Source organism: Mandrillus leucophaeus, unplaced genomic scaffold, assembly GCF_000951045.1.
Source record: "Mandrillus leucophaeus isolate KB7577 unplaced genomic scaffold, Mleu.le_1.0 Scaffold368, whole genome shotgun sequence".
Lineage (NCBI taxonomy): Eukaryota > Metazoa > Chordata > Mammalia > Primates > Cercopithecidae > Mandrillus > Mandrillus leucophaeus.
Genome location: NW_012103898.1, coordinates 2,334,796 through 2,359,430, shown reverse-complemented (window position 1 = coordinate 2,359,430; position 24,635 = coordinate 2,334,796). Strand labels below are relative to the sequence as shown.

The window sequence follows — 24,635 nt, the reverse complement described above, 5'->3', positions numbered from 1 at the left end:
ATATGGATCAATTTGCACCAATTGCGTTTATGTCATACTAGAAAAAAGTCAGATTAATTGCTAAAGTGATGAGAAAAGTGCCTTATTCAAATGACATATCATAGATATTCAATCATCTTCCTTTTGGAGAATTGACTACAAAATTGAAGAACTCTTATTCTGTTGTGGCAAGTGCAATACATTTCACAAGAGACATGCTATAAAGTCCTTGCCTCTTCTCAATGCTGTGTGTGTGCGTGTACGTGCGTGTGCGTGCTCCCAAGCATAAGCTAAAATATCTTTATGGTCGGATGCTTATCCATATGTATGTTAATACATGGATAAATAAACTGAGAGAATTATGATTAAGAGTATAGACTCTGGAGCCTTACTGTTTGGTTTCTAACCCAAGCTCCTCTACTTACTAGCTGTGTGACCTTGGTCAAGTTAATTGACTTCTCTGTATCTCAATTTCCTCATCTGTAAAATGTAAAGATAATAGCATCTACCTCAAAGTCGTGGTGAGCATTAGGTGATCTAATATTGCAAAGCACTTAGAACAATACCTTGTATGTACTAAGCACAGCATATTAGCTATCGTTGTTATTACCTGGTATCCATGGCAGTCATAGTTAAAGATCTCATCAGGTCAGTACACCTTTATAAGGAAATGGGATGAACATGGTAACCTCAGATAAATTATCTTCAGAGGAAACTTCCAGTTTGAGTAAAGCATGTTAATGAGAAAGCATTTTACCACTTTTCCTTTTCCTAAAGAAACTGGTTTCCTGAAGGAATCGTCTTCAATAGTTGAATTGAGGTACCTTGGCAAAAATGGAACTAGATTGAGATTTTCTACTGGGGATCCTGATGTGGAAAAGAAAAAGCAAAAGTGAACTGTATGTGTTTCTTTAATCTTGTGTTCCATTTCCAATGGTGTTTTGATGAAAGATGTGATCTAGACTAAGAGCTGGTGGTTGCATCAGAATGTGGTTGGGGAAACAGTGTAAGAATTCCTTAGGTATTCCTCTTACAGTGTCAAAATGGCACTGGTAGACCCCTGCCATTTGCTTGTACTTGTCTGTGTGGGATAAGATTTTTCATCATTTTTTTTCTACCAAAACAGAGGCTAGAAGCTGATGGGAGGCCATGTTTTCTCATTTTGTGGACATCATGGTAGATGCCACAAAGAGATGCTCAAAGCTGGTTAGATTTTGAAAAAGAGAAAATGTTCAAATATCCTCAACATCACACAACATGCTACTACTTTCACTATCTTTCATGACATCATTTTGCCATAGAGAAACAAAAGAACAGACCTCTTTTAACAGTTTTTTGTTTTGATTTTTTGTTTTTGGTTTTTGAGACAGTCTTGCTCCATTGCCCAGGCTGGAGTGCAGTTGCACAATGATGGCTCACTGCAACCTCCGCCTCCCAAGTTCAAGTGATTCTCCTGCCTCAGCCTCCTGAGTACCTGGGATTACAGGTGCCCAGCACCACTGGCTAATTTTTGTATTTTTAGTAAAGATGGGGTTTCACCATGTTGGCCAGGCTGGTCTCGAACTCCTGGCCTTAAGTGATCTACCTACCTGTGCCTCCCAAAGTGCTGGGATTACAAGGACAAGCCACTGTGGCCACAGGTTTTGTTTTGTTTTTGGTTTTTTTTGTTTTTTTTTTTTTTTTGGTGGTGGTGGTGTTTGAGAAAGAGTTTTACTCTTTTTGCCCAGGCTGGAGTGCAATGGCACTATCTCAGCTCACTGCAACCTCTGCCTCCCAGATTCAAGCGATTCTCCTGCCTCAGCCTGCTGAGTAGCTGGAATTACAGGCATATGTCACCACACCTGGCTAATTTAGTATTTTTAGTAGAGACTGGGTTTCACCCTATTGGTTAGGCTGGTCTTGAACTCCTGAGCTCAGGTGACCCACCTATCTCGGCCTCCCAAAGTGCTGGGATTACAGGCATGAGCCACCGTGCCTGGCCAACAATTTTTGATAAGAGATTGAGAATGAATGTTAAGGAAAGTAGGGAGGGGTGGCACAAGCTGCAGTTCAGACTAAGCAACTGCCCACAGAGTAGCTTTTCAACATAGGTGCAGAGTATTGTTGGAAACTTAATCCAGATAAATTGTTTTTATGTCTTTTTCACTATTTTTTAAATTTCCATGTGTTAGTTTCCCCACATGAAAATATATAGGAGTTTGTATGTGCCCACGTGTTAATACCAAAACTGACAACCATTGTAATTTCTCAGAATCAGAAATAGGAACATTTCTAAGATATGCATGTCTCAATAAAACTACCCATCAGTATACTTCCCAAGTTCATCATGATTTCAGTTTCCTGTGCTTCACAAACATCTCCAATAAAAAGTATTTGTTGTGTATGACATAGATCTCCATACTCTAAGGTTTTTTTATTCTCACTGCATTAGAATAGAGAATGCTTTCATTTGTGAATTATGATTTACAGTTTTCCAATTCATGAGACACTTATGAAGTCCCAGTTTTTAATGATCACTTATGTTCTAGTTGTCTAGCACTATGCCTGACTTTGTGAATTTTATAAAAAGGAGATATGATCCCTGCAACTTACATGCTAAATGGTTTGCTGTCAACTCTATGTTCTCTGAAATCAGGAATGTAAGGCACCAACATGAATTAGAAAATATGGACAAGTTTCTATGCTCTTTTATCCTCTTCCATTACTTTCTACAGTTTCTTCAGCAGTTCATTCATTGATCCCACAATTATCTGTTAAATGTTTACTATGTGCCGAGTTTGATGCTAGGTGCTGGGAATACAATGATGAGCAAAAACAAATGTGTTCCTGGCTGTATGTAATAAAGCCTGCATATTCAACAATTCTAATGTGACAGATGGAAATTATTGAATAATCTATGCAAGTGTAAAGTTCCTACTGAAACAAGAAATATGAAAGAAGAGAATAATGGTACCATACTAGTCTAAAACAGGAGATTTTTCCAAGGTCCCATGTGATCTATGATTATTTCTCGCTATTTACTCTTAAATGGGGCTAGACCTATGCACGCTCTGTTCATCAACAGAAGTGTGACTTGCTCTTGGCCAGCTTTTCAGAGTTACATCTTGAAAGCAGATGTACGCAGCCCCAAGTCCAATCCCTAGTTAGCAGGCTTCCTACTAGAGCTCCTCAGCTCCAAGGAACTAGCATCTGCTGTCCTCACTGTGTGGCTCATTGGTGCTCTATAGGGCGTGCACAAAGCTGCTATAGCCAGCAGCAGCGATGCTCTCCAGAAGACGTGAATCTAGTCCTCTCAGAATGCGAAATGCCAGTGCCTGTGCCCCTGCCGCCTCCTGCCGAGTTCTTGTCCAGGAGTGTCTCTCTAAATACAGTTAGAAAAAAATAGATAAGAGAGGAGAGTCCTAGGCAAATTCAGAGCGAACTCATCCAGTGGGGAGACAGAAGCCTTGTTTTCTGGGGAGTCTAAATCCTGGATCTCAGAGTCAGGGGCCCGATAGTACGAGAGATAGAAAACCTTTCCCCAGGTTTTCTCCTGCAGTCTCTGTAGTCTGTCTTCTGAGAAGTTTGAGTTTTCCATGACGTAAAAGAGTGTGTGTGTGTGTGTGTGTGTAAGAGAGAGAGACAGAGAGATTAAACATACTCCATATGAAGGTTATCGACAGTGAACTCCTCTCACTCATCCTTCCTTCAGTTTGGCGTCAGTTGTTGGCAAAGTTTCCATCTTTTTTCACTGTCCTCATGTATGATTTTAGTGGACAATTGAGAGATGATCCATCAGAAGCTGTCAGCAAAGTGCCTTTTTGACTGGAGAATTACACATTTATAATTTAGTATGCAACATTTGGCCTTCAGTTTTGAGGCTCTACCCAAGGTCCCAGACTTTCAGGGCTTAAAAGGAACATGGTCCTTCCTTTGCTCACCCCACCAACCCCTGCTACTTGTTACTCTGTTGCATGCATCTAGACTTCCTAATGAAGGTTTGCTGTGTGGACAGCACTGAGCAGTCTGGTTCTGTACTTTTCCCAGTTCTGAAGGGATCCTGGAATGAGCCCTATTATTGTTTGTCAGTAGGCCAATTATTGATGGCTTTGAAGATCCCCATCATGCGTGTTTCCTGGTTCTGTCACTGTTTCTACTACATTCTTGGTGGAGTCAAGGGCTGCAGTCCTGCGCTGAGTCCACAGCAGGAATAGGGTCACAGAATTTCACTCCATGTCCTAAACCACTAGGGATCAAAGATCCTAACTTGTCCAAAGACATCCTATCTGAGATCAGATGGAGTCCAGGTAAAACCCTGAGAAAAAAAGTAAGAGACTTTAACACCTTCATCATTCTCTTTCTTCATCCTTTGTTTAGCCCAGCGTGCATCCATTACGTTCTTTTAGGCCACAAAGAGCTCAGGTTTCCTTAGACAATCCATGTTACTGGGACCTGATCATGGCCATCAGCAGCAGACACCAAGTTTTTTGTCCTTCTTCCAAGCCTCTTAACTAATTTGACCCTTCCTTGGCCACTGCTAATGCAGTTACCCTGTGCTGTGGTGCCAAGCTGGATGTGAAAGTTCTCTAAGAGGTTTGTAGGGTTCCCAATCTACACTCCAGCAGGAAGACAATGCGCTTTGTCCACATTTCCAAAAAACCCTTCTGGAGATTTACATTTCCCAGACCCTAAGGCTTGACACCAGCCTGAGGCAGGGAGCCTGGAAGTACCTCTTTACTCCTGTAATCAGACCAGGCAGGGCTCCAGCTCCTCCTGTGACACCCACATCTGCTTCCTCCCCTACTCTGCAGTTGATTTCAGAAACTTCGTAAGACTGTCTTGCCCTCCAGGTTATAGCTCTTGATCTTCCAAACCAAGCATATTCAGATTTCTGAACACAGCCACAGCAATCACAACAAGCACATAGCTCTGGCAAATCAAAAATGCTTTACTTTTGGACTTTTGTGTCTGTTGTAAATGGGAAAATCCATTCAAAAACAGAATTGGCTTCTCTGAAGAAAGAAACATCACAGATGGAGCAGAGCCTTAAGATAAATAGAACCATCTGATGGGTTGCTGGGTTATGGAAATGAAAAATATCTATTAAAAAAATATGATCTCACCTGAAGAATTTTAGACGCCAAACCAAGATACAGAGACATTTTTTAAAACATCTTCAAATCATGCCTTGCAATACTGGAGACTAAGCGGTGTTTCATCTGACTCTAAGGGCAAGAGTAGCTGTTTTTAGCTTCTGAGGCTTGGCTTGTAAAAATACACATAAGGAGCTCAGGGTTAAGTAACAGAAAGATGGCCTGAGTTCCTTTAGAAAAGCCCTGTATGATCTGACATGGTCTGTGAGTCACCAGTGCAGGTTCCACCATGCTTTGTTGCTATGGCCTGCACGGGGCAGGTGGGCTTCCCAGGCTGATGCGGTACCTTCTAAAGCTGGATCAAATGCACCAGAATCAAGTGTTTGGACAGCAGATGCTCCTGAAGCCAGCAGAAGAAACAGACACAATCCACAGAAGGCAAAGAGAAGAAGAGAAAGCCACTTCCAGCCTTGGCATCCAGGACAGTGGCATGGAGAGCTGGCCATCATACAATCACTGTGACCACAGAGCTGGCACTGACCCAAGGAGCCTAGAAATCCTCTGCCACAGAAAGAATAAAACCCGCCCTAATTGGAAACACTTCTGACAAAATGCCAAAGGGAGATCCTGCCACTTTTCCTTTTTCAGATCATAAATTACTCTAGTTTTCTGGAAAAGTTATGTCTGGACAGACTTATTGCCCCTTGAAAGACCCAGAAACCTAGTCTTTGAGAATCTTGCTTGAAGATGTAGAAAATCTCCACCCATTCAGACTTCCAGCACCTGGGGGTGAAAACTGCCTTGGATGATCAATGAATGCCTGCTCTCAGAGGTCAGACCCAATGAGTATGAGCCAGCAGAGGCTATTAAAAGAGCTAGTTCTCATTATGATAAAGCACATACTGGCAAAGCCACAAAAAGAAAGATTATAGCAATCAATACAGATAAAAATGAAAACCAGATGAAGGTTTCAGCCAAACTAGTCTTTGCTTCTGCTATAATGGATTAATTTTTGGGTGCTGAGGTCAGCACAATTTGCAGATTCAGAACATTGAGTATGGGAGTCAAAATTGGGTAGACATTTAGTTGAAACTATAGCAGACCCTTGACATTTAGAAAGGTTAATGCTGCCTCTCACACTTGTCAACTTCTACCTTCAATTGCATATAAGACATCTTCATCTCTTCAACCCACTTATAGCTCTACACAGCCTTGCTCAGTGCATAGATGTAATATATAGCCCTTGAAATAATTCACAAAGCTTTCTATAAGGAAACCTCTGTATATTCAAGCTTGTTGGGACTAATCGTATGGAATTTACCAGAGAACAGATAAAATCCAGGAAGTATAGCCTACTCACAGGGTTTTCAGACCAACAGCAAAATCAGAATGCACCCTTCCCCACCCAAAGATGGTCATGTCCCTGGAAACTGTTACCTTACATGGCAAAAAGGAATGCAGGTGTGGTTCAAGTTGTGATAGGGAGACTGTCCTGGATTATCCAGATATAATCACAACGGTCCTTATAAGAAACAGGCAGGAGGGTCAGAGGAGATATGACAGTGAAGGTAGAAGTTGGAATGATGTGAAGTCCTGGAAAGAGGCCATAAGATAATGAATGAAGGCAACTTCTAGAACATATGGAAAAGGAAAGGTGTGGATTATACCCTGAGCACTCAGAAGGAACACAGCCCTGCCAATGCTTTGGGTTAAGCTTAGTGGAACCTGTTGTAGGCTTCTGAATTCCAGAATACAGAAGTCTGAAAGGGATACAGTTGTGTTGTAAGCCCCTCAGTTTGTGGTAATTTGTTGTAGCAGCAATGGGAAACTAATGGTCAACAACATTTGTTTATAACACTTTTCCTTTATTCCGATTTTCTGTTTCCAACATCAAATGAAACTCCAATTCAATCAAAGTTTCTAGAATAATTTTTTAAAAGACAATTCCATAAGATCCTCCTTTACTGTCACCTGCCATGATGTTGTAAGTAACTCCTCCCAAGATGATTTGCATTTCCTGGTAGAATCAGGGAGAACGTATTTTGTATAGAAGGAGAGAGAACTGATGTTGATTAATTACGTAGACACTATAGTGGGTATTTTGCACATATATTATTCCATTTTCCCCAAACTACCCCCTTCTCTATTTTGCAGCTAAGGTAACCAAGGTTCAAAGAAGATAAATTACTTATACTGTGAAGCAGTCACCAGTGATGAGACCAGAGCCCGGGTCTATATGACTCCAAAATTCAAATTCTTTTCGTTAGACTGTGCTTTTTCTAAACTACTGATACAAAACCATAAAATGCTAACAGTAGAATGTCTGCATCAATTTGGAAGAAAGGGTGATTTGGGAAGCAGGTACCACTCCTGGAAAGATACTCCGCGGAGTACTTAGAATCATTTTGATAGGTCATCATGGACTCTCACCGCTGTTTTCTCTTAGGAGAAAAATGCCATCGATGAAATATGTTACCATTCCTAATGATTTTAATCTTCTTATAGGGGTGTTTGCATTTGGACTTTTTGCTACTGACATTTTTGTAAACGCCGGACAAGTGGTCACTGGGCACTTAACGCCATACTTCCTGACTGTGTGCAAGCCGAACTACACCAGTACAGACTGCCAAGCGCACCACCAGTTTATAAACAATGGGAACATTTGTACTGGGGACCTGGAAGTGATAGAAAAGGCTCGGAGATCCTTTCCCTCCAAACACGCTGCTCTGAGCATTTACTCCGCCTTATATGCCACGGTGAGTGTGCAAGTCTTGTCTCTCCTAAGTCCAGTTTTTGATAGGATATGTGTCTCCCTGCCCTGTCTCCATTCTTTGTCACCTACAGTGACTCTTAAAGTGACGTGTGGCATATTTCTCTATATTATGCTATTGATATACTAGCCCCCCCCAACACACACACACACACTTCTACCCCACTTTCAATCTCCTGATCTGCCAGAGGATATTAGTTCTGGAATGTTTTGATAATCACCTAATTACATCCTCCCATGTACAGATGTGAAAGTTGGGGCCCATAGTATAGCTAAGATCATACAACCAGAGCAGAGACCCAGACTCCTGGTACTGTGTCTGAGATTTTCTTACCTCCCACGACAGTACTCTTTGTCAAAGTTTTAGTTGGTTTCGGAACAGCACACCTTCTCATACATGCCCAGAAATTTGCAAGCATGAGTCTGATATGAATGGCTGTCCCAAAAACATACAGAGCCAGGATAAATACACAGCTTTCCTTTGCTCTGACACTCTTCTCCATGACTTTACTAGGAGACAGGGATGATCCTAGAAGAACCTCAACACCCCGAATTATGTTTCTCATTGTCCCCCGGATCGCACAGCCATTGACTGCCCCACTGGGGTATAACTTTCTCTTTTTTCTTTTTGTTTTAGTAACAGAAAAACCAAAGTATGTCCCATATCTTAAAGAACAATGGTGTCTCTCTTACTTTCCAACTTTTTAACTGTATTCATTTTGGAAATAACCTCATTTCACTCTTGTCTGGCTTATGCATTCTTAGGACCCAGAATATAGACATGCAGGGATCAGCTCAAAGGCTCCACAGGCTGATACGATATTGCTGGTGGACATCAGATGCATTTACCAGTGGCAGAGCAACTGTTGGCCAAAAACACCCCCTTTCCTTACTTCAATTTAGTTTATATTCAGAATATGACTAGTCTGGTGATTCTCAATGGAAAGTTGGGGAAGGGAAAAGACAGAGGGAAGACTCCTTTCAAACTGTCCATTCTTTTCAAACTTTCTGAGTATGCCCTCAACCCACCCCCCAGGGAGATGCTACCCTCCCTGTCACTAAGTGTAATTGCAGAAGGCACGTTCTGCCTCTGGGGGAAGCCAACAAGTCTGTGCCATCACCCCTAGTGGGGAGAAAAGGCAAAAACTCATATGGGTTTCTTATACCCCAAATGATTCTTTAATTTGTCACATAAAAACTGCATGTTCTGAATCTAATCATTAATACACAGTCATTCTTTGTGACTACGCATCTGGTCTATTTATTTAAAACAACCAGGAGCAGATAGTACCTTTGTGTCCCATTTACAAGATCACATTGGTAGGGTTATTTTGTCAACCACCAAGTACCAAATATAAGTCTTCCTAGTTATTTCTTTTGGCTCTACTCTTTAATGAATATGTGACAAAAATGACCTCAGCTGTCCCCATATTAAAGAAACATGGATGCAAATAACACAGAAGCCTCAATTTACAAAACAGATTGTAGCTTGGTTAAATGTCTTTGCTTTACCAAAAACAAAACGAAGCCAAAAAACCTCAATGCAGGTATTTTTTTTTAAACAAACAAAGCCCTCTGAGGTATTCAACATATTTTCTAATTTTCAGAATGTTGATTTGTCCTAATTATCTAGAACCTAAACAATGTATTCTTATGCCTTTTCCTGTATTTTTATTAGACTCAAGTCATTGCTGTGTGAAATTAATTTTTATAGTGCCATTATAAATTATTCTGTTACTTATAATAAACTACCGTCTCAACAAATGAGATATGAAGTTCTTTGGGCACAAAAGAAGTAAATATCGTCAGCTCACACAGAATAAATACTGCTATAGCATGTTCTCAAGGATTCAGATGTTATCCAATTCAAATCATGCCTCACAGGCTATAGTCAGATAAACCCTGATATGAGATTCCAGTTGCATAAATCTTCTGAGCCTCTATTACATGTCAAGTGCTTTCAGAAATTACTCAACAAGGATTTCCTAAGTACTAGTTAATACCACGAAGAATATCAACTAACCATAGACTCCTGCTTTTAATAGTTTGTAATCTTATAGGAAAGATTTATGACAGGTATAATTGGAAAACATAATAGCATAAACAACTAAATATATACAGTATAGATTTTAAGTAACATTTACCACAGAGTCTGAAAATAGTATAATAATATGCTGTAATTTATGTAACTTTGATGTAACCACAGTTTTATAGGGAATCTGTTACATAGAAGAGATTCCTATCTTCTGGTATTCTCACCAGAGTTGAGGCATCATTCTAGGATATTAAGAATATCTATTGTAATACTTTAAAATGCATCTATTTTAACTTATATGTGCTCAGGCCATATAACTATATAGACTCTAAGTATCAGCATATTGTTTTTTAGAATTGCTAAGCTCACATAACACGTTTGTTAAGAAATGATAGACCAATGGTGCCCTCTAGTGGTGTTTTGTAACCACTACCAAAGATTAGCTAAAAAAGTACTTATTTGAAAAAGGCTTCCTAACTCTAGACCACCAGGGACACATTTGCTATCTGAGTCTATAAAACGTCAGGGTCTTACACAGCTCCTCACAACAAACTAGTAACAGCCGCCTACATCTCAGGTGTCTTTACTCAGTTCTCGACCTGAATCTTGTGGGACACATAGAAAAGTTTAATATTTTAAGAAACAGTGGAATAAATGAATAACGCTGCTCACAGCTGTCCTAAGGAATGTAGGAGTCAATTTTCTAGCACAGCTGAAATCTATTTATGTGATGCAGTTGTTGGGAGGTTCTAATTCAGGCTATCAACTAACTCATCAGTCAACACTTTGGTATTAATTGCCTGAAGGTGTGACGAAGCAACTAGGAACTTTGGGGGACACAAAAAATAAAATGTACAGTCACTTACAGTCACTCACCTACCCGGTCTTCTCCACCAAAAGCTTCATTCCCACAGAAGGTTTATTTGGTATCTCAGACTCTCATATGGATTTCTTATACCCCAAATGATATTTAAATTTGTCACGTAAAATCTGCATGTTCTGAATCTAATCATTAATGCATTCTTTGTGCCACTAATAACTTCTGTTCCCATGTCCACTAGGTTACAAAAGACTGATTAATATACATCTGTTCATTGTTCTTGCTGCACTGATTTCCCACCTAAATATTTTACTAAATAGCTTAGTGGAGTTGTTCAAGGAATACTAGTTAGCGTGGTTGCTTTGACAGAGCCCCTGCTTGTGTGTGCTGGTGTATGTACCTGCTTGCTTGCACGTGTACACACAGTACAAGGAGGCTGCTTGGTCACTGTCTGGCCTCTGTCCTATTCCAGATGTATATTACAAGCACAATCAAGACGAAGAGCAGTCGACTGGCCAAGCCAGTGCTGTGCCTCGGAACTCTCTGCACAGCTTTCCTGACAGGCCTCAACCGGGTCTCTGAGTATCGGAACCACTGCTCGGACGTGATTGCTGGCTTCATCCTGGGCACTGCAGTGGCCCTGTTTCTGGTAGGTTGACTTCCCCCTCTTTTTACCTTTTCCCCTCCTCTTCTGCTCTCTGAAAAACTGTGAGTCAGGTTTCCCAGACTTCACCATCTGTGTTCCTTTTGTCCCAACCTTGTGAATTACAATTATTCTCCAAGTATTATGCATGCTTTTGCTACAAAAATGATTTCAAAACACCGTTTTCTTTCAGAAACAGGACTGGCCATATTTCTTCTGGGTGGTAGGGAGAGAATTGCCCCTAGAAGGACAGCTGGCTCTACCTCTTTCAACACTGGACTTGGGACTGGGGCCAAGCAGACTAATGATAAATTGGCATACCTTCAAACCAATCTTCTTTAAGAATTTGTTCTCAGCATACTGGGGACAAAAGCTAAGTGTTGCTTGAGGGAAGAATAGAGAATGAAGAGCACTGGTAGAAGCAAGCAGCCTCTTCTCCAGCATCCCAAGAAACTCAGCTCTAGCTCCAAAGTTGCATCTCCTACTCAGAAATTTAAAAAACTCTGCAGATTATCACACCCACCCTTTTTATTGGAATCTGTTACTATTGGAACGTGCCTCTTGGGAATCTTATTTCCTTCTCAACCACCTATCTTCCTGGAGAAGAATTTTGGTTAATACATTTTTCTTATATTTCTGATGTTTTGGTTCCCCAAAGAGATGGAGGTCTGGCCACCTGCTCACCTAGGAAATCCCTTAAATTGAGTTGGATTTGATAAAAAGAGGTTAATTTGTATTCTTTTTGTCTTCACTTTCACAGTTTTATTGAAGTATAATAAGTATACAATAAATGACACATCAAGTGTACAATTTGATCAATTTTGGCATACAACTTTCTCTCCCACCCTTCCTTTTCCCTTATTCCCAGGCAGCTGGTGATCTTCTGTCATTTTATACTAGTTTGCCTTTTCTACAATTTCATATTAATTGAATCATAATGTATTTTTTCTGGTATCTTTCACCTAGCGTAATTATTTTGAGATTCATCTATGTTGTAGAATGTATCAATAATTCCTTTTTATTGCTGTGTAGTATTCACAGCATGGTCACATCTCAGAGATGCAGATTTTTATTATCTTCAAGGACTTAAAACAGGCCCAGAAAAAATTTACGATGAATCATGAGACCTGCAGACTCCCATATTGTGCGTGAAATGAATTCCCTAACAATGTTCCGAAAGTCTCCCCAAGGAGAAAGAAGCCATCACAGTCTTGAAGGATCTCCCTCCTCCTATTCTGCCGTCTCTGGTCCAAGATCCATTAGGATTAGCATCACACATAGAACAACTTCAGTCATATGACTTAACACTTCCTTTTCCTAGCCCCTCTTCCTTCCCTCCCCAATATGCAAAGTACACACATGCCTCTCCCAGCCTCTTTCCGACTTGTAAAAAATCTGCTAAAATACAGACAATGCTCATATTCAGAACACTGATTGGGAAGCTTCTTTCTAATTCAAAATGACGGGCATATCTCAGAGATATTGCAGGTTTGGTTCCAGACCACTGCAACAATGAATATCACAATAAAGCTAGGCACACAATTTTTTGGTTTTCCAGTGAATATAAAATGTTTTCATTTTTCTGTAGTCTATTAAGTGTGCAATAGCATTATGTCTTTAAAAAAAACAATGTATTTACCTTAATTTAAAAGCACTTTATATCTTTAAAAAAGTGTTGACACAGACAGAAAGTGAGCACATGCTGTTGAAAAACTGGTGCCAATAGACTTGCTGGACACAGTGTTGTCAAAAAGCTTCAATTTTTAAAAAACACAATATCTGCAACATGCAATAAAGTGAAGTGAAATAAAAGAAGAATATGCCAGTATTTTGAATGGATCCAGGCATTCTTTCTATAGTGAAAGATGAAAAACTAAAACACAGATACTCTGGATGAAGTTGCAGGAAAAGTAGTGCTGAAGTAATCATGAAATGTTGATGTCTCATTAGGAACTTTCCTGAGGAACGCCTTTTAAAAACAATATTTTATGGATACGTAGAAGTTATACACTTTTCGGGGGTATGTGTGATATTTTGATATAAGCATACCATGTATAATGATCAAATCGGGGTAACTGGGATATCCATCACTTCAAGTACTGTTACTTTGTGTTAGAAACATTCCAAATCTATTCTTCTATTTATTTTGAAATATACAGTAAGTTATTGTTAATTATTGTCACTCTACTGTTATAGTGAGCAGATCCCATTTTTTCCATCTGACTGTATTTTTGTACTGATTAACCAACTCCTCTTCCCCCTACCCCCTACTACCGTTCCTGAGAAATTTTTTTTTTAAGATGGAAAGAAAACAGGTGACTTGAAGGGAAGAGAAGGGTTTCAAGGGGAGATCAATGGTGTATAAATAAAGACTTTGGCTCGAGATAAGACAATCAGTGTTGCTGTCCATCAGTTCTGAAGCCAGTCATCCCCAGTTAGAGAAGAGGAGCCATTCTGACTGTCCCAAACAATTTTGTAGGGTCTTTGTGGGATGATATTGGGGTTTGCTGAAGCCCCATACACAAATTCTGCTTCAACATTAAACTTGTTTTCTCTCCATAACATGCGGCCCTGGTCCTCATCGCTCAGTAACTACTTGGTCTGCTAGTGCTTTCAAGGGACTTCCCAATTGATGTCAAAATTTGTTTTCCCGCAAATGGCCTTTATGTAAGACCCAGATCTGTGGTTGAATTGCTCTGGCACGAGGGAGACCACCCTGTTGGCACATGCATGTGAACACACCTCACGGACACACACAAAGCTGGGAAATAGGAGGGGAAGGATGTTCTGGAGGAACCTGGAGGCATTCCAAAGCAGAGACTTGGAGAGGAGACAGAAAAAGAGAGAAGAGCAAACACTGAGAATGGCAGGATATGTACTGTAAATGTTCAATAGTGCTTTATGTTTGTGTTTCCCATGAGGTGGAATGTGGGAGGAAGGGAAAGGAAGTTAGTAGCTGAACAAGTACTACATGCTGTCTGCTTTATAGACATCTAATCAAGTGCCCCCAGGGCAACTCTAACAATATTCCTATCCTCATTTTATAGATGAGGAAAATGAGGCTCAAAGATAAGTAACTTGTCCAATAGCCACCCAACTGATAACCAACAGAGGGACCTGGGTGCCTCTACTCCAAAGTTTCTACACGTTCCCCTCCTCCTATTTTCTGATGAGGGGAGTTAAAGCACAGTGTAGGGGCAAGTGCAGTGGCTCATGCCTGTAATCCCAGCACTTTGGGAGGCCAAGGTGGGTGGATCACGAGGTCAGGAGATTGAGACCACCCTGGCTAACACGGTGAAACCCTGTCTCTACTAAAAATACAAAAAATTAGCCATGCGTGGTGGTGGGCACCTGTAGTCCCAGCTACTCGGGAGGCTGAGGCAGGAGAATAGTGTGAACCCAGGAGGCGCGGCTTGCAGTGAGCCGAGATCGCACCACTGCACTCCAGCCTGGGCGACAGAGTGAGATGCCGTCTCAAAAAAGAAAAAAGAAAAGAAAAAAAAAAAAAGCCTAGTGTAAGAGTGAGATGGAGATGAGCCAGGTAGAGGATGCATGCCAATGTGCTACAGGGTTTGAAGAGTAGTAGGAAAGATTCGAAGACACTGGATGAAGAAGCAAAGCAATTATTGAAAGAGGCAGGGAAAAAGAGGGGTTTTTTTGGGGGGGAGAAAAAAAAAAAAAGCAGGGAAGATGGTAGAAACAGTCAGTTATGAAAAGACCTCAGCAGGAAACAGAAAAGTGGGCAGTGACTTACAGGGAAAGTTTTTAAATGGAAGCAATGAAAGAAAACTCAAGAGTTATCTAATCTCAAGCAAATAGTCATAATTTGAGGATGATGATCTAAGGTAAGAGTTAAAGACCAGCTAACATGGACTGAATACTTGCTATGCGTTTGGCACTTTTTAAGGGGCAAAATAGTATAGGGGTATAATTTAGGGGCTCTGGAGTTTCAATCTCTGTGTGACCTCGGGCAAGTTATCTAACTTCCCTGTGTCCCCCTATCTAGACTGAAGATAATAGTATCTCCCTTATGAAATTGTTGGGTGGGTTAAGTGAAATTGGATAAAATCCTGAGCATCGTGCCAGACGCATAGTGGCCCTCAATAAATTTTAGCTGTTATTATGAGGTGATTTGCATTCACCGTGTCTTTAATCATTACAAATTTGTGAAGTGGGTATTACTATTCTTATTTTACAGGTGAGAAAACAGGTCCAACGGGGTGGGGAGCGATTGTTACTGGTCATCTGGTGATTTAACAGATGCTTCCACAGTACTTCCCATAGTCCCTTTCCCCTCTCTCAAAGGAAAAAGGTCACTCTGGTGATGATACTCAAGGGGAAAGGCCTGCCACCCTCACGGATGCCAGGCATTGACGGCTGCAGTCTGACCCCATTCTTTTTTTCCCCCTCATCCTGCAGGGAATGTGTGTGGTTCATAACTTTAAAGGAACACAAGGATCTCCTTCCAAACCCAAGCCTGAGGATCCCCGTGGAGTACCCCTAATGGCTTTCCCAAGGATAGAAAGCCCTCTGGAAACCTTAAGTGCACAGGTATGGTAAAGCAGTTTTAGCAAACCAAACCCACAGGCTGAACACTTTGGGAGGTCAGTATCAATCCATGAATACCACTAAATTTACCCAGCATCAATGAGAATCTGATTCATTTATTGTAAAGACCCTCACAAAAGGCAGTCTTCACTTTTTCCCCTCAATTATTCCTATATTTATTCTGGGGGTTGGCAATCATGAATCCTCAGAGAGCTCTTAGTAATGTCTAACTTAAACCTTAGCTGTTTCAGGATACTTTGACAACATAATATCACATTTACGAAATTTGGACTAATATGGAAAAACCCATTTGACTTAATAACTAGGACAATATTTGCAAAGAAAAAGGTTCTGTACAGAGAGTGATGTAAGCTGGAGGCACATTTTGGAAGGCTACTAAATGTCCCTTTGGACCTGTTTTTGTGACAAAAATTCAATGCAACAGTACCTCCTGATCTGTTACTCTACAACAGAACCTTGCATCATGCCAGGGATACAAAAAAATAATTGAATACAGTCCTTGCCCTCAAATAACTCACAAATGAGGGGCAGCCATGGTGGCTCACACCTACAATCCCAGCACTTTTAGATGCCAAGGTGGGAGGATTGCTTGAAGCCAAGAGTTGGAGACCAACCTGGTCAATGTAACAAGTCCCCATACCTACTAAATAAATAAATGAATAAATAAATCACAGATGATCAGGAAAGGTGGCTCTAAATAGGTAGTCATAATATGACATGCTGAATCAGAGGTGCACAAATTGCTCTCTGACTACAAATGAAGGGGAAAACTTCTACTGTCTGAGAAGACAGGGAAGGCCAGGACCTGCCAACTGAAAGGAGCCTGGACAGATGATACGAAGCACTTAATTTTGCCGGGACAATTGCTAGGTGCTTTACAAATACATTATTACTTGAACAACCACCCTATTGAATAGATACTATAATTCCTATTTCACAGGTAAAGATAAGAATCAGGAAGACAGGCTGAGTGTGGTGGCTCATGCCTGTAATCTCAGCCCATTGCGAGGTCAAGGCAGGTGGATTGCTTGAGCCCAGGAGTTTGAGACCAGACTGGGCAACATGGCGAAACTCTGTCTCTACTAAAAAAATACAAAAATTAGCCTGACATGGTAGTGCATGCCTGTAGTCCCAGCTACTCCAGAGGCTGAGGTGGGAGGAGTGTTTGAGCATGGGAGATTAAGACTACAGCGTGCTGTGATCATACCACTGCACTCTAGCCTGGGTGACAGAGTGAGACCATGTCTTAAAAAAAAAAAAAAAAAAAAAACTGAAGACAGTGATATTAGATACTTGCCCAAGGCTGTATAGGTAGCGAGTGAGAAAGCTGGATGAGTAGGAGTTCTTTAAGCAGATAGGGGACAACTAATAATGTGGTTTTCATTAGCATGTCATCTTTTTCAGGTAGTTGAGCCTGGCTAAAGTGTTCATTTTTTTTGTAATAGTCTGTTTTGAAATCTTGTTTGTATTTGGCATTTTCCTACTCAGGCATTTTTATAGAAGATGTAAGAGAAAAGCAAATCACTTCCCTTTGTTCCCTTTGGAATTATTGTGTACTTCATATCAGTGCAATGTAAAATAATATTTTCACTATTTTAAGATTATTAACTATCACATCTCTCTAAGACAAACTACCTTATGCTCTTTTTCCGCGCCCCCAAGATGGAGTCTCACTCTGTCGCCCAGGCTGGAGTGCAGTGGCATGATCTCAGCTTACTGCAGCCTCTGCCTCAGGGGTTCAAGAGATTCTCTCGCCTCAGCCTCCCAAGTAGCTGGGACTACAGGCATGTGCCACCACGCCCAGCTAATTTTTTGTATTTTTAGTAGAGACAGTTTTTCGCCATGTTGGCCAGGCTGGTCTCAATACCCTATGCCTTTTTACCTTTAATTAAATCTCATATTATTAATGAACGAGGTTGGGCAGGGGGAGTTGGAACAAGAAAGCTACCTCCGTATCTCCATTTCGGGAAAAATATTTAAGGTTCTCCATTAATACAGTACCAAGTATTGCTGTTTTGTTTGTTTTCCCTTAATTTGTATTAAGGCTAACATTTTAACTTGATCTAGAAATAAAATGTTAACAAAAATATTTCTGGTTTATAAACAGCCTGTTGCTACAGGTTAAATATCAAATTAACTAAATAGCTATACCTTGTAACAAAATAGTGAAATAGAACCTCTCTAATTTTTCTTCCCTAATTACAATCCTGTGTTTAGTGAAGTCAGAGAGGGTCTCTATTTTGGGGGGTAAAATGAAAACAAGTGAATGTTAAAAAGAAACAGAAAATATTTGCTGAGTTCCATAGACATACCAGTCTCTGTGTCCTTATAAATGCTATCCCCCGAATATCCTGATATAAGAACACCCCTTTTGCACACCTCATCCTTCCACCCGGCACTGCTCAAGCATGACCTCTGTCTAATGCCTTCCCCAGCCTTCTTTCTCTCTTAATTCTCAGGGCCACTGGTGGTTGATCAGGTCTAGAGATGTCCAGACTCTATTTTGGAGGATTCTACTTAAATTGAAAAATGAAGTGCTAAACGGGGTTTCAAAAAATGCTTTTCACAAGATAAATAAAAGATTCTCAAAATAGATATGAATTCATTGTTTACAGGTAGTCGTTGAACTTCTCTCAAACCTGGCAATAGATCTTTGTGATTACGGATGTCACTTCATATGGATACAATTTGAGGCCTTGCCTGAATACTAGGCTTGGGCCAAAGGACCCTCCAGGCCCCTCATGTGACTGTCACTCATAATTAAAGCCAAGTGTTCCTTCATGTCTGCTTCCTCCAAAGACTTGGGACTTTTTGAGGATCAGGACCCTATAAACCATGTCTTATTCACCGTATATCCTGGCATCCACTAGGTGTGAAATAAATGTTGATGAATGAATACAAACTTGTCCCAAAACCTAAACTAGACACTTTAGCCAAAACCAAGAACCTCAAATTTGACCATAATCACTATTTGAACATCCACGGAAAGTAGAGATTCATGAGAAACGATGAGAAGGACTTCTGCAGGCTAGCCAGAATGAAGCCACAGAAAGCTAAAGAGAAGTATTGTCTCTCACATTATGCTATCCATACCAATTGTGAAAAATTCAAGTCACCAAGCATCTGCTTTTAGTATTAAATGTTTCCACATGGATAGTTAGAAAGATATACCCTTTATTTGTTGGTCAAGAAAAGAGAACTAGCATTTATTGAGGGTCATCTCATTTAATATTCATGATACTGCATTGGTTTTATTATATCCTATTTTATAGATGAAAGTAAGGCACTAGGTTTAAGTAATATGCCCAAGGTCACCCAGTCCGATTCTAAGGCCCTGCTAGATCTCCTACACCACACACCACTAAGACCCATCCAATTCTAAAGGCCCTGCTAGTTCTCCTACACCACACAGTCTGAGATTTCATTCAATGAAAATTCTTTTGTGAAATCCACAACTGCCAGCATTGAATATGAAAACATGCTACAGGGGGCTGCTATATTGAACCTGAGCTACAGTTTTTCCAAAATTAATATCCCCTGTGGGCAAGAACTTCCCTTGCAACTCCAACAGCCATTGTTTCTGTTAGAAACAGCATCTTTGTAATTTTTGGAACAGAATCATCTTCCCAGCATGTGGACCTTTTAAGATCAGAGATTACAACCTCTCTTCAGAGCACACATTCATACACATGACATCCATCACACTATTCAAAATCCCCTAAGGAGAAGACTGCATGGGGAGGGCACCAGTCACCCTTGTTTCCCTTTCTCCCAAGACATTCTTTCCCCTTTGCCACATGTAGCCCTCAGAGCCACAGTGCTCTGGTCCTCTCTAAAACATTACCTCAAATTCGAATATCTGCCTTCCGTGATTCCCCTTAGTATAGTTGATTGAGACGGTGCATTTCCTAAAATCTTTCCCAGATACCATGGAGAACCAAAAAGTAAACAATTCAAAACTAGTCAAGCTTTTCAAAGCATTATTTTATGATTCTATAAGTTGCTGGGATCCCAAAGGAACCAATTCTTAATTATCTATGTTCTACACCCACCTGCTCACAATGTACCTGAGCAATCGGCTGAGTGTTGTTCAGTTGCATTCTTGTCAACACAGTTTTTAGTAACAAAAAGTAAATTAGAAATGAAGCAACTGTGTTAACTCATTCTGGATGTGGTATAGAATCTCCCAATGGGAAAAAATATATACATATAAACTATATATTAAATATGGATACATATATACACTAAGATATCTTTATATACATATATAAGTATTTATGTATGTATATATACATACATATCGTTTAATTTTGACTGGTGACCTTGGGCATATTACTTAAACCTGGTGCCTTACTTTCTTCATCTATGTATGTATATATACTTATATATGTACACATATATAGTTAAAAGATACTTATACATATTTAATATATATTTTATATTTATATATTTATTAAATTTATATTGTTTATATATTATTTATATATTAATATATAATTCTATATAATTCTATATTTAATTTTAACTTAATTTTATAATGTGTAATTATATATTGTACAAGTTATAACTATAATATATTATTTATATATTTATTAAATCTATATATTATATATATTTTTTATACATGTTTTAGACACAAAAAAAGAATTCTGTCTGTGCTGACCACAGATACATGGACCTTCACCCCAGGATATTCTGATTCAGCAGGTGTGGAGTTTTAAAACAAAAAAAAATGAAGGAGGTACTCCTAGAGAATTCTGATGGTCCCTTGATTCAGAACTGGTGATATTATAGACTTCGTATTATCAATAGGAAAAAAAAAAAAAGACTTGGAGGGAGAGTTAAAGAAATCTGCCTCAAGTCACCTACCTAGTTATCTCAGGATTTGAATGGCTTTATCTTCACCATTTACTCTTAAATGGAATCATTTAAATGACCAAAGTGTTGACCCAAAAAAATTCAAATAGAAAGCATATTGTAGAAGTAAAAGAATAAAAGGTAAAGTTATTTTTGCTTTAGGAAAGACATGCACATTTTCACAAATATTTCAGACAAAAGTATCTTGAAAAATACAAAATACTCAGTTTCTAAAAATGTGTATCTGAGCTCTAAATAATATAATGTAAACCCCCAGTGTCCTAAACAACAGAAATCAGGGGTCAGGCATGGTGGCTCACGCCTGTAATCCCAGCACTTTGGGAGGCTGAGGCAGGTGGATCACTGGAGGTCAGGAGTTCAAGACCAGCCTGGCCAACATAGTGAAACCCCATCTCTACTAAAAACACAAAAATTAGCTGGGCATGGTGGCGGGTGCCTGTAATCTCAGCTACTCGGGAGGCTGAGACAACAGAATCACTTGAACCCAGGAGGCAGAGGTTGCAGTGAGCCGAGATCACGCCATGGCACTCCGGCTTGGGCAAAAATTGTGAAACTCCATCTCAAAAAAAAAAAAAAAAAAAAAGAGGTAAGGGACATTGAGTGTCCTTGGAGCAGCATATTACGGAGAGGGAACAGCCTGTGCACCCTTGAGGAGACAAAACAAGGGAATATTTAGGGACAAGTGAGTGTGCATGTGTCAGGCAACCCTATCTCAGATTTTATCTGCTTGTGTTTTCTCCACAGAATCACTCTGCGTCCATGACCGAAGTTACCTGAGATGACTGATGTGTCACAAGCTGTTTTTTAAAATCACCTTCCAATTCTATACTTCAAAACACACAGTTGCTCAATGTCAAACTGTGATGACGAATATTATGTTTATCTAGTTAGAAGCTAATGTTTTGTACATTTTTTGTATGAGGAAGTGATGTAGCTTGCCCTTTTTTTTTTTGGTCAGCTTTAATATATTTATGCCAGAATTTTAAAACCAACAAAATTTTCTTGTTCAAGCGTGCATTGAAGAACCACATTTATTCAATGGTTGACGTTGTTTTGTGATATTTGTACACAAATTTTCTTTTCAGTTTTATAAACACAGAAGTAAATATAACAACTCACTTTAAACTTTTATTACTACAGTTGCTGCCTCCTCCAGAATTTTTGAATTTTAATAAAAGGCAAACTTTTGAGCTACAGGAAGGACAATGTTGGTTAATAATAAATCTCAAAGTCAATTGCAGGAATAAGATTGTCTTCAAAAAGAATGTTGCACTCTGATCTCTTAACAAATTGTTACATTCAAAGTTTAAAGTAATATATTAACAAAGTCACCTAGTTACACAAACAATTATCAGAGAATTCTGAATTTGGAGGGTACTGGGGTTATATGATTCTTTCTTAGATAATGGCCTCTACTAAAGAACTCAAGATCTTTCTGGAATGTCTTTTGGCAGGCAGGTGTCACTGCCACCTTTTCTCCATAAAGCAGCCAACATCAGCCTCCCCTGTCAACTCAACAGTTTTGTATATCATATTATATGGACTTTATATGAAAATGAATATTTTACAGTTTGCACAGTATTATTTTACAGAAAAGGAATCAGAGAACCTACACCATAGGGCCCCAGAACAACAGTTTCACTTTGTGGCTTTTAATTATTCTAGAATTTTAACTGCATCTCATTTTTCTAGCATGGTGATAACTAATATGTAACTCCTTTGATTGAAGGAGCTCTTTTGTCTGTACCTATCAGAATGTTTTCTTGAAACTTCCATGTTGGCTCTTCTTAGCTTTTTTTGTACATATTTTTTTTTCTAAAGAGAAGAAAAAGTTATCACAAAATGTATTCTGGCTCATGTCTTTTGTCTTAAGCCTTATCCAGAGGACAAAGGTGTTTGAAGAGTCATGATGAAGTGAACTCAAGTGTTTACACTGTTCAGTTCCACGTCTGCTGAAATAAATTCTAATAGGGGCATGACTGAGGGATAATTTCAGAGGTGTGTATGAGAATATGTGAGCTTTTAGGCAAATAAAATGCTCTAAATTATCAAGATACTCAGAAACATTCTGGATCCCTAGCATGCTCCCTCTACCTTCAGCCTACCCATAGATACTTCTGAGTTGTCAATAAAAAGTTAGACAGTAGTTTTTAAGAACAAACGTTACCTCTGCTAAAATATTTCATAAGCCCCCATCTCCTTATGGCCTAAGCTTACCTACACACATACAATGTCACACACATCTTCTGGGTGATATCTGACTACAGTTGGGAGAGGGGCGAGGAACTAAAGAACTTTCACAAACATAATTTGTCTGTTCTCAAAACACTGAGCCCAGTGAAGCTGTGACAAATCCAAAGGAGTACTATATATGTCAGTAGGAATATTAAAACCCAGGTCTGTCCGACTCCAAGTTTCATTCTTTCCACTACATCAAGATATGCCTTTGAACCAAGTCCACATCTTTTCATGGGTTTTCAGTATAATATACCTACTTATCTGGTTTAAGGGATAATGCTGGAAGAAAAGGAAACAGTGAGAAGGAATAATTTGTAAGCTCTGAGCTCTCCAATCCTGTATAAGCTACGTACATGTAATGTCATGCAATTTCAGAATGATTTTTCTTTTTCTAAATATATTTTAGGATTTTTACAAAAGAAATAATGAGGGATTCATTTTATTTTATTGTTCATCATAAGACATGCTAAAAAAAATGCTGGCAGTCTAAATTGCTTTTACATTACCCATTTCTTGTCACAATGTATCTGGCTATCTGATAGCATTTCTAAGAACATAAGTTGGTAGAGTGAGTCATGTTATTCTTCTACTCTTCTTTCTAGTTCTGATTTTAAAGGGACCTAGCCGTAGTATTCTAGGAGCTTTGGCCACAGACTCCATTGTCCTGGCCTTGGACTTGGGAGATGTTGGTGCATGACGGAGCCATGACAAGACAGCGCCCTGGTACACTCTGGGGCATCTCTGGACTCCTACCCCTGGAATCCCTGAGTCTGATTCCTTACCACTACAGCATGGCAACTTTAGTGTTGCCTCCTATTTAGCCCCAAGACACTTCACAGGCCTCAGACTGATCTGTCAAGTCTGTCATTTGAAATTCCTCAGGCTAGAGACTCCTCCCTGTGGGTCTTCTGCCAAGGAAAAAGCCCTCTGTCCAAATAGGACAAGTGGTGACTGTAGCCTCAGAGAATGAATTCTGCAGTCAACTTTTCTCTAAGGAAAGCTCACAGGTGCATGACTCATTGGAAGAGGGAAGTGGGGGAAGAGAGCGAAACAAAAGAGGCTAGCCAGGTGCGTTGACATAAGCAACCTCATGAGGTTGTTAGCCCCGTGTTTATCTATGATGTCTTTTTTTTTCATTATTCTGTGCCAAGAACATCACCTGACACAGAGAAAAATCACTTAAAATTTCTGTAATACATGAATAGATGCCAGACTTCCTCCTACTTTGGCTGAAGGGAGACTGTGACTCACTTGGAAATAAAGAGGATTTTAGTGGAGCCTGAAGAGAGCTGAAAGATGAATGCATTTAGATGCAGGACTAACAAAGGTGACAAAACTGCACTTACCAGCTAAACATGTGGGTGCCCGTTTTGGTAAGCTCTAAAGATCTCCCTGTCAGGCTGTGATAGACAGATGGGCTATATGTAGCTGAATATATAGCCCTTCAAGAGAGAATATGTATTCTGTACTGAATCAGAGAATGCAAGCAGCAAAATTCCATCCTCAAGATGCAAGAGAGTAGGGATCACTGGGATGGTGTCGAGTGAAAGAACCATGAGTGGCATTTTTGTTTCAAAAAACCGATTAGACTCCCTGTTACATGCAACTGCCAGAACCTCTCAAATGTGTTC

General features: G+C 39.8%; 1 protein-coding gene across 3 annotated transcripts in view; it reads left to right on the top strand.

The window, feature by feature from the left end:
• The window catches only part of LOC105546770 (lipid phosphate phosphatase-related protein type 1), a 309,015-nt gene extending 286,402 nt beyond the window's left edge, over positions 1–22,613 (top strand). For all 3 annotated transcript variants that reach the window (XM_011990053.1, XM_011990055.1, XM_011990054.1), the window contains 4 exons: positions 7,557–7,807; positions 11,149–11,325; positions 15,739–15,870; positions 21,511–22,613. In XM_011990053.1, the coding sequence (XP_011845443.1) occupies positions 7,557–7,807; positions 11,149–11,325; positions 15,739–15,870; positions 21,511–21,543 (593 nt within the window). In that variant the 3' untranslated portion in view covers positions 21,544–22,613. The remainder of the gene's footprint in view (positions 1–7,556; positions 7,808–11,148; positions 11,326–15,738; positions 15,871–21,510) is intronic.
• Positions 22,614–24,635: the final 2,022 nt, after the last annotated feature.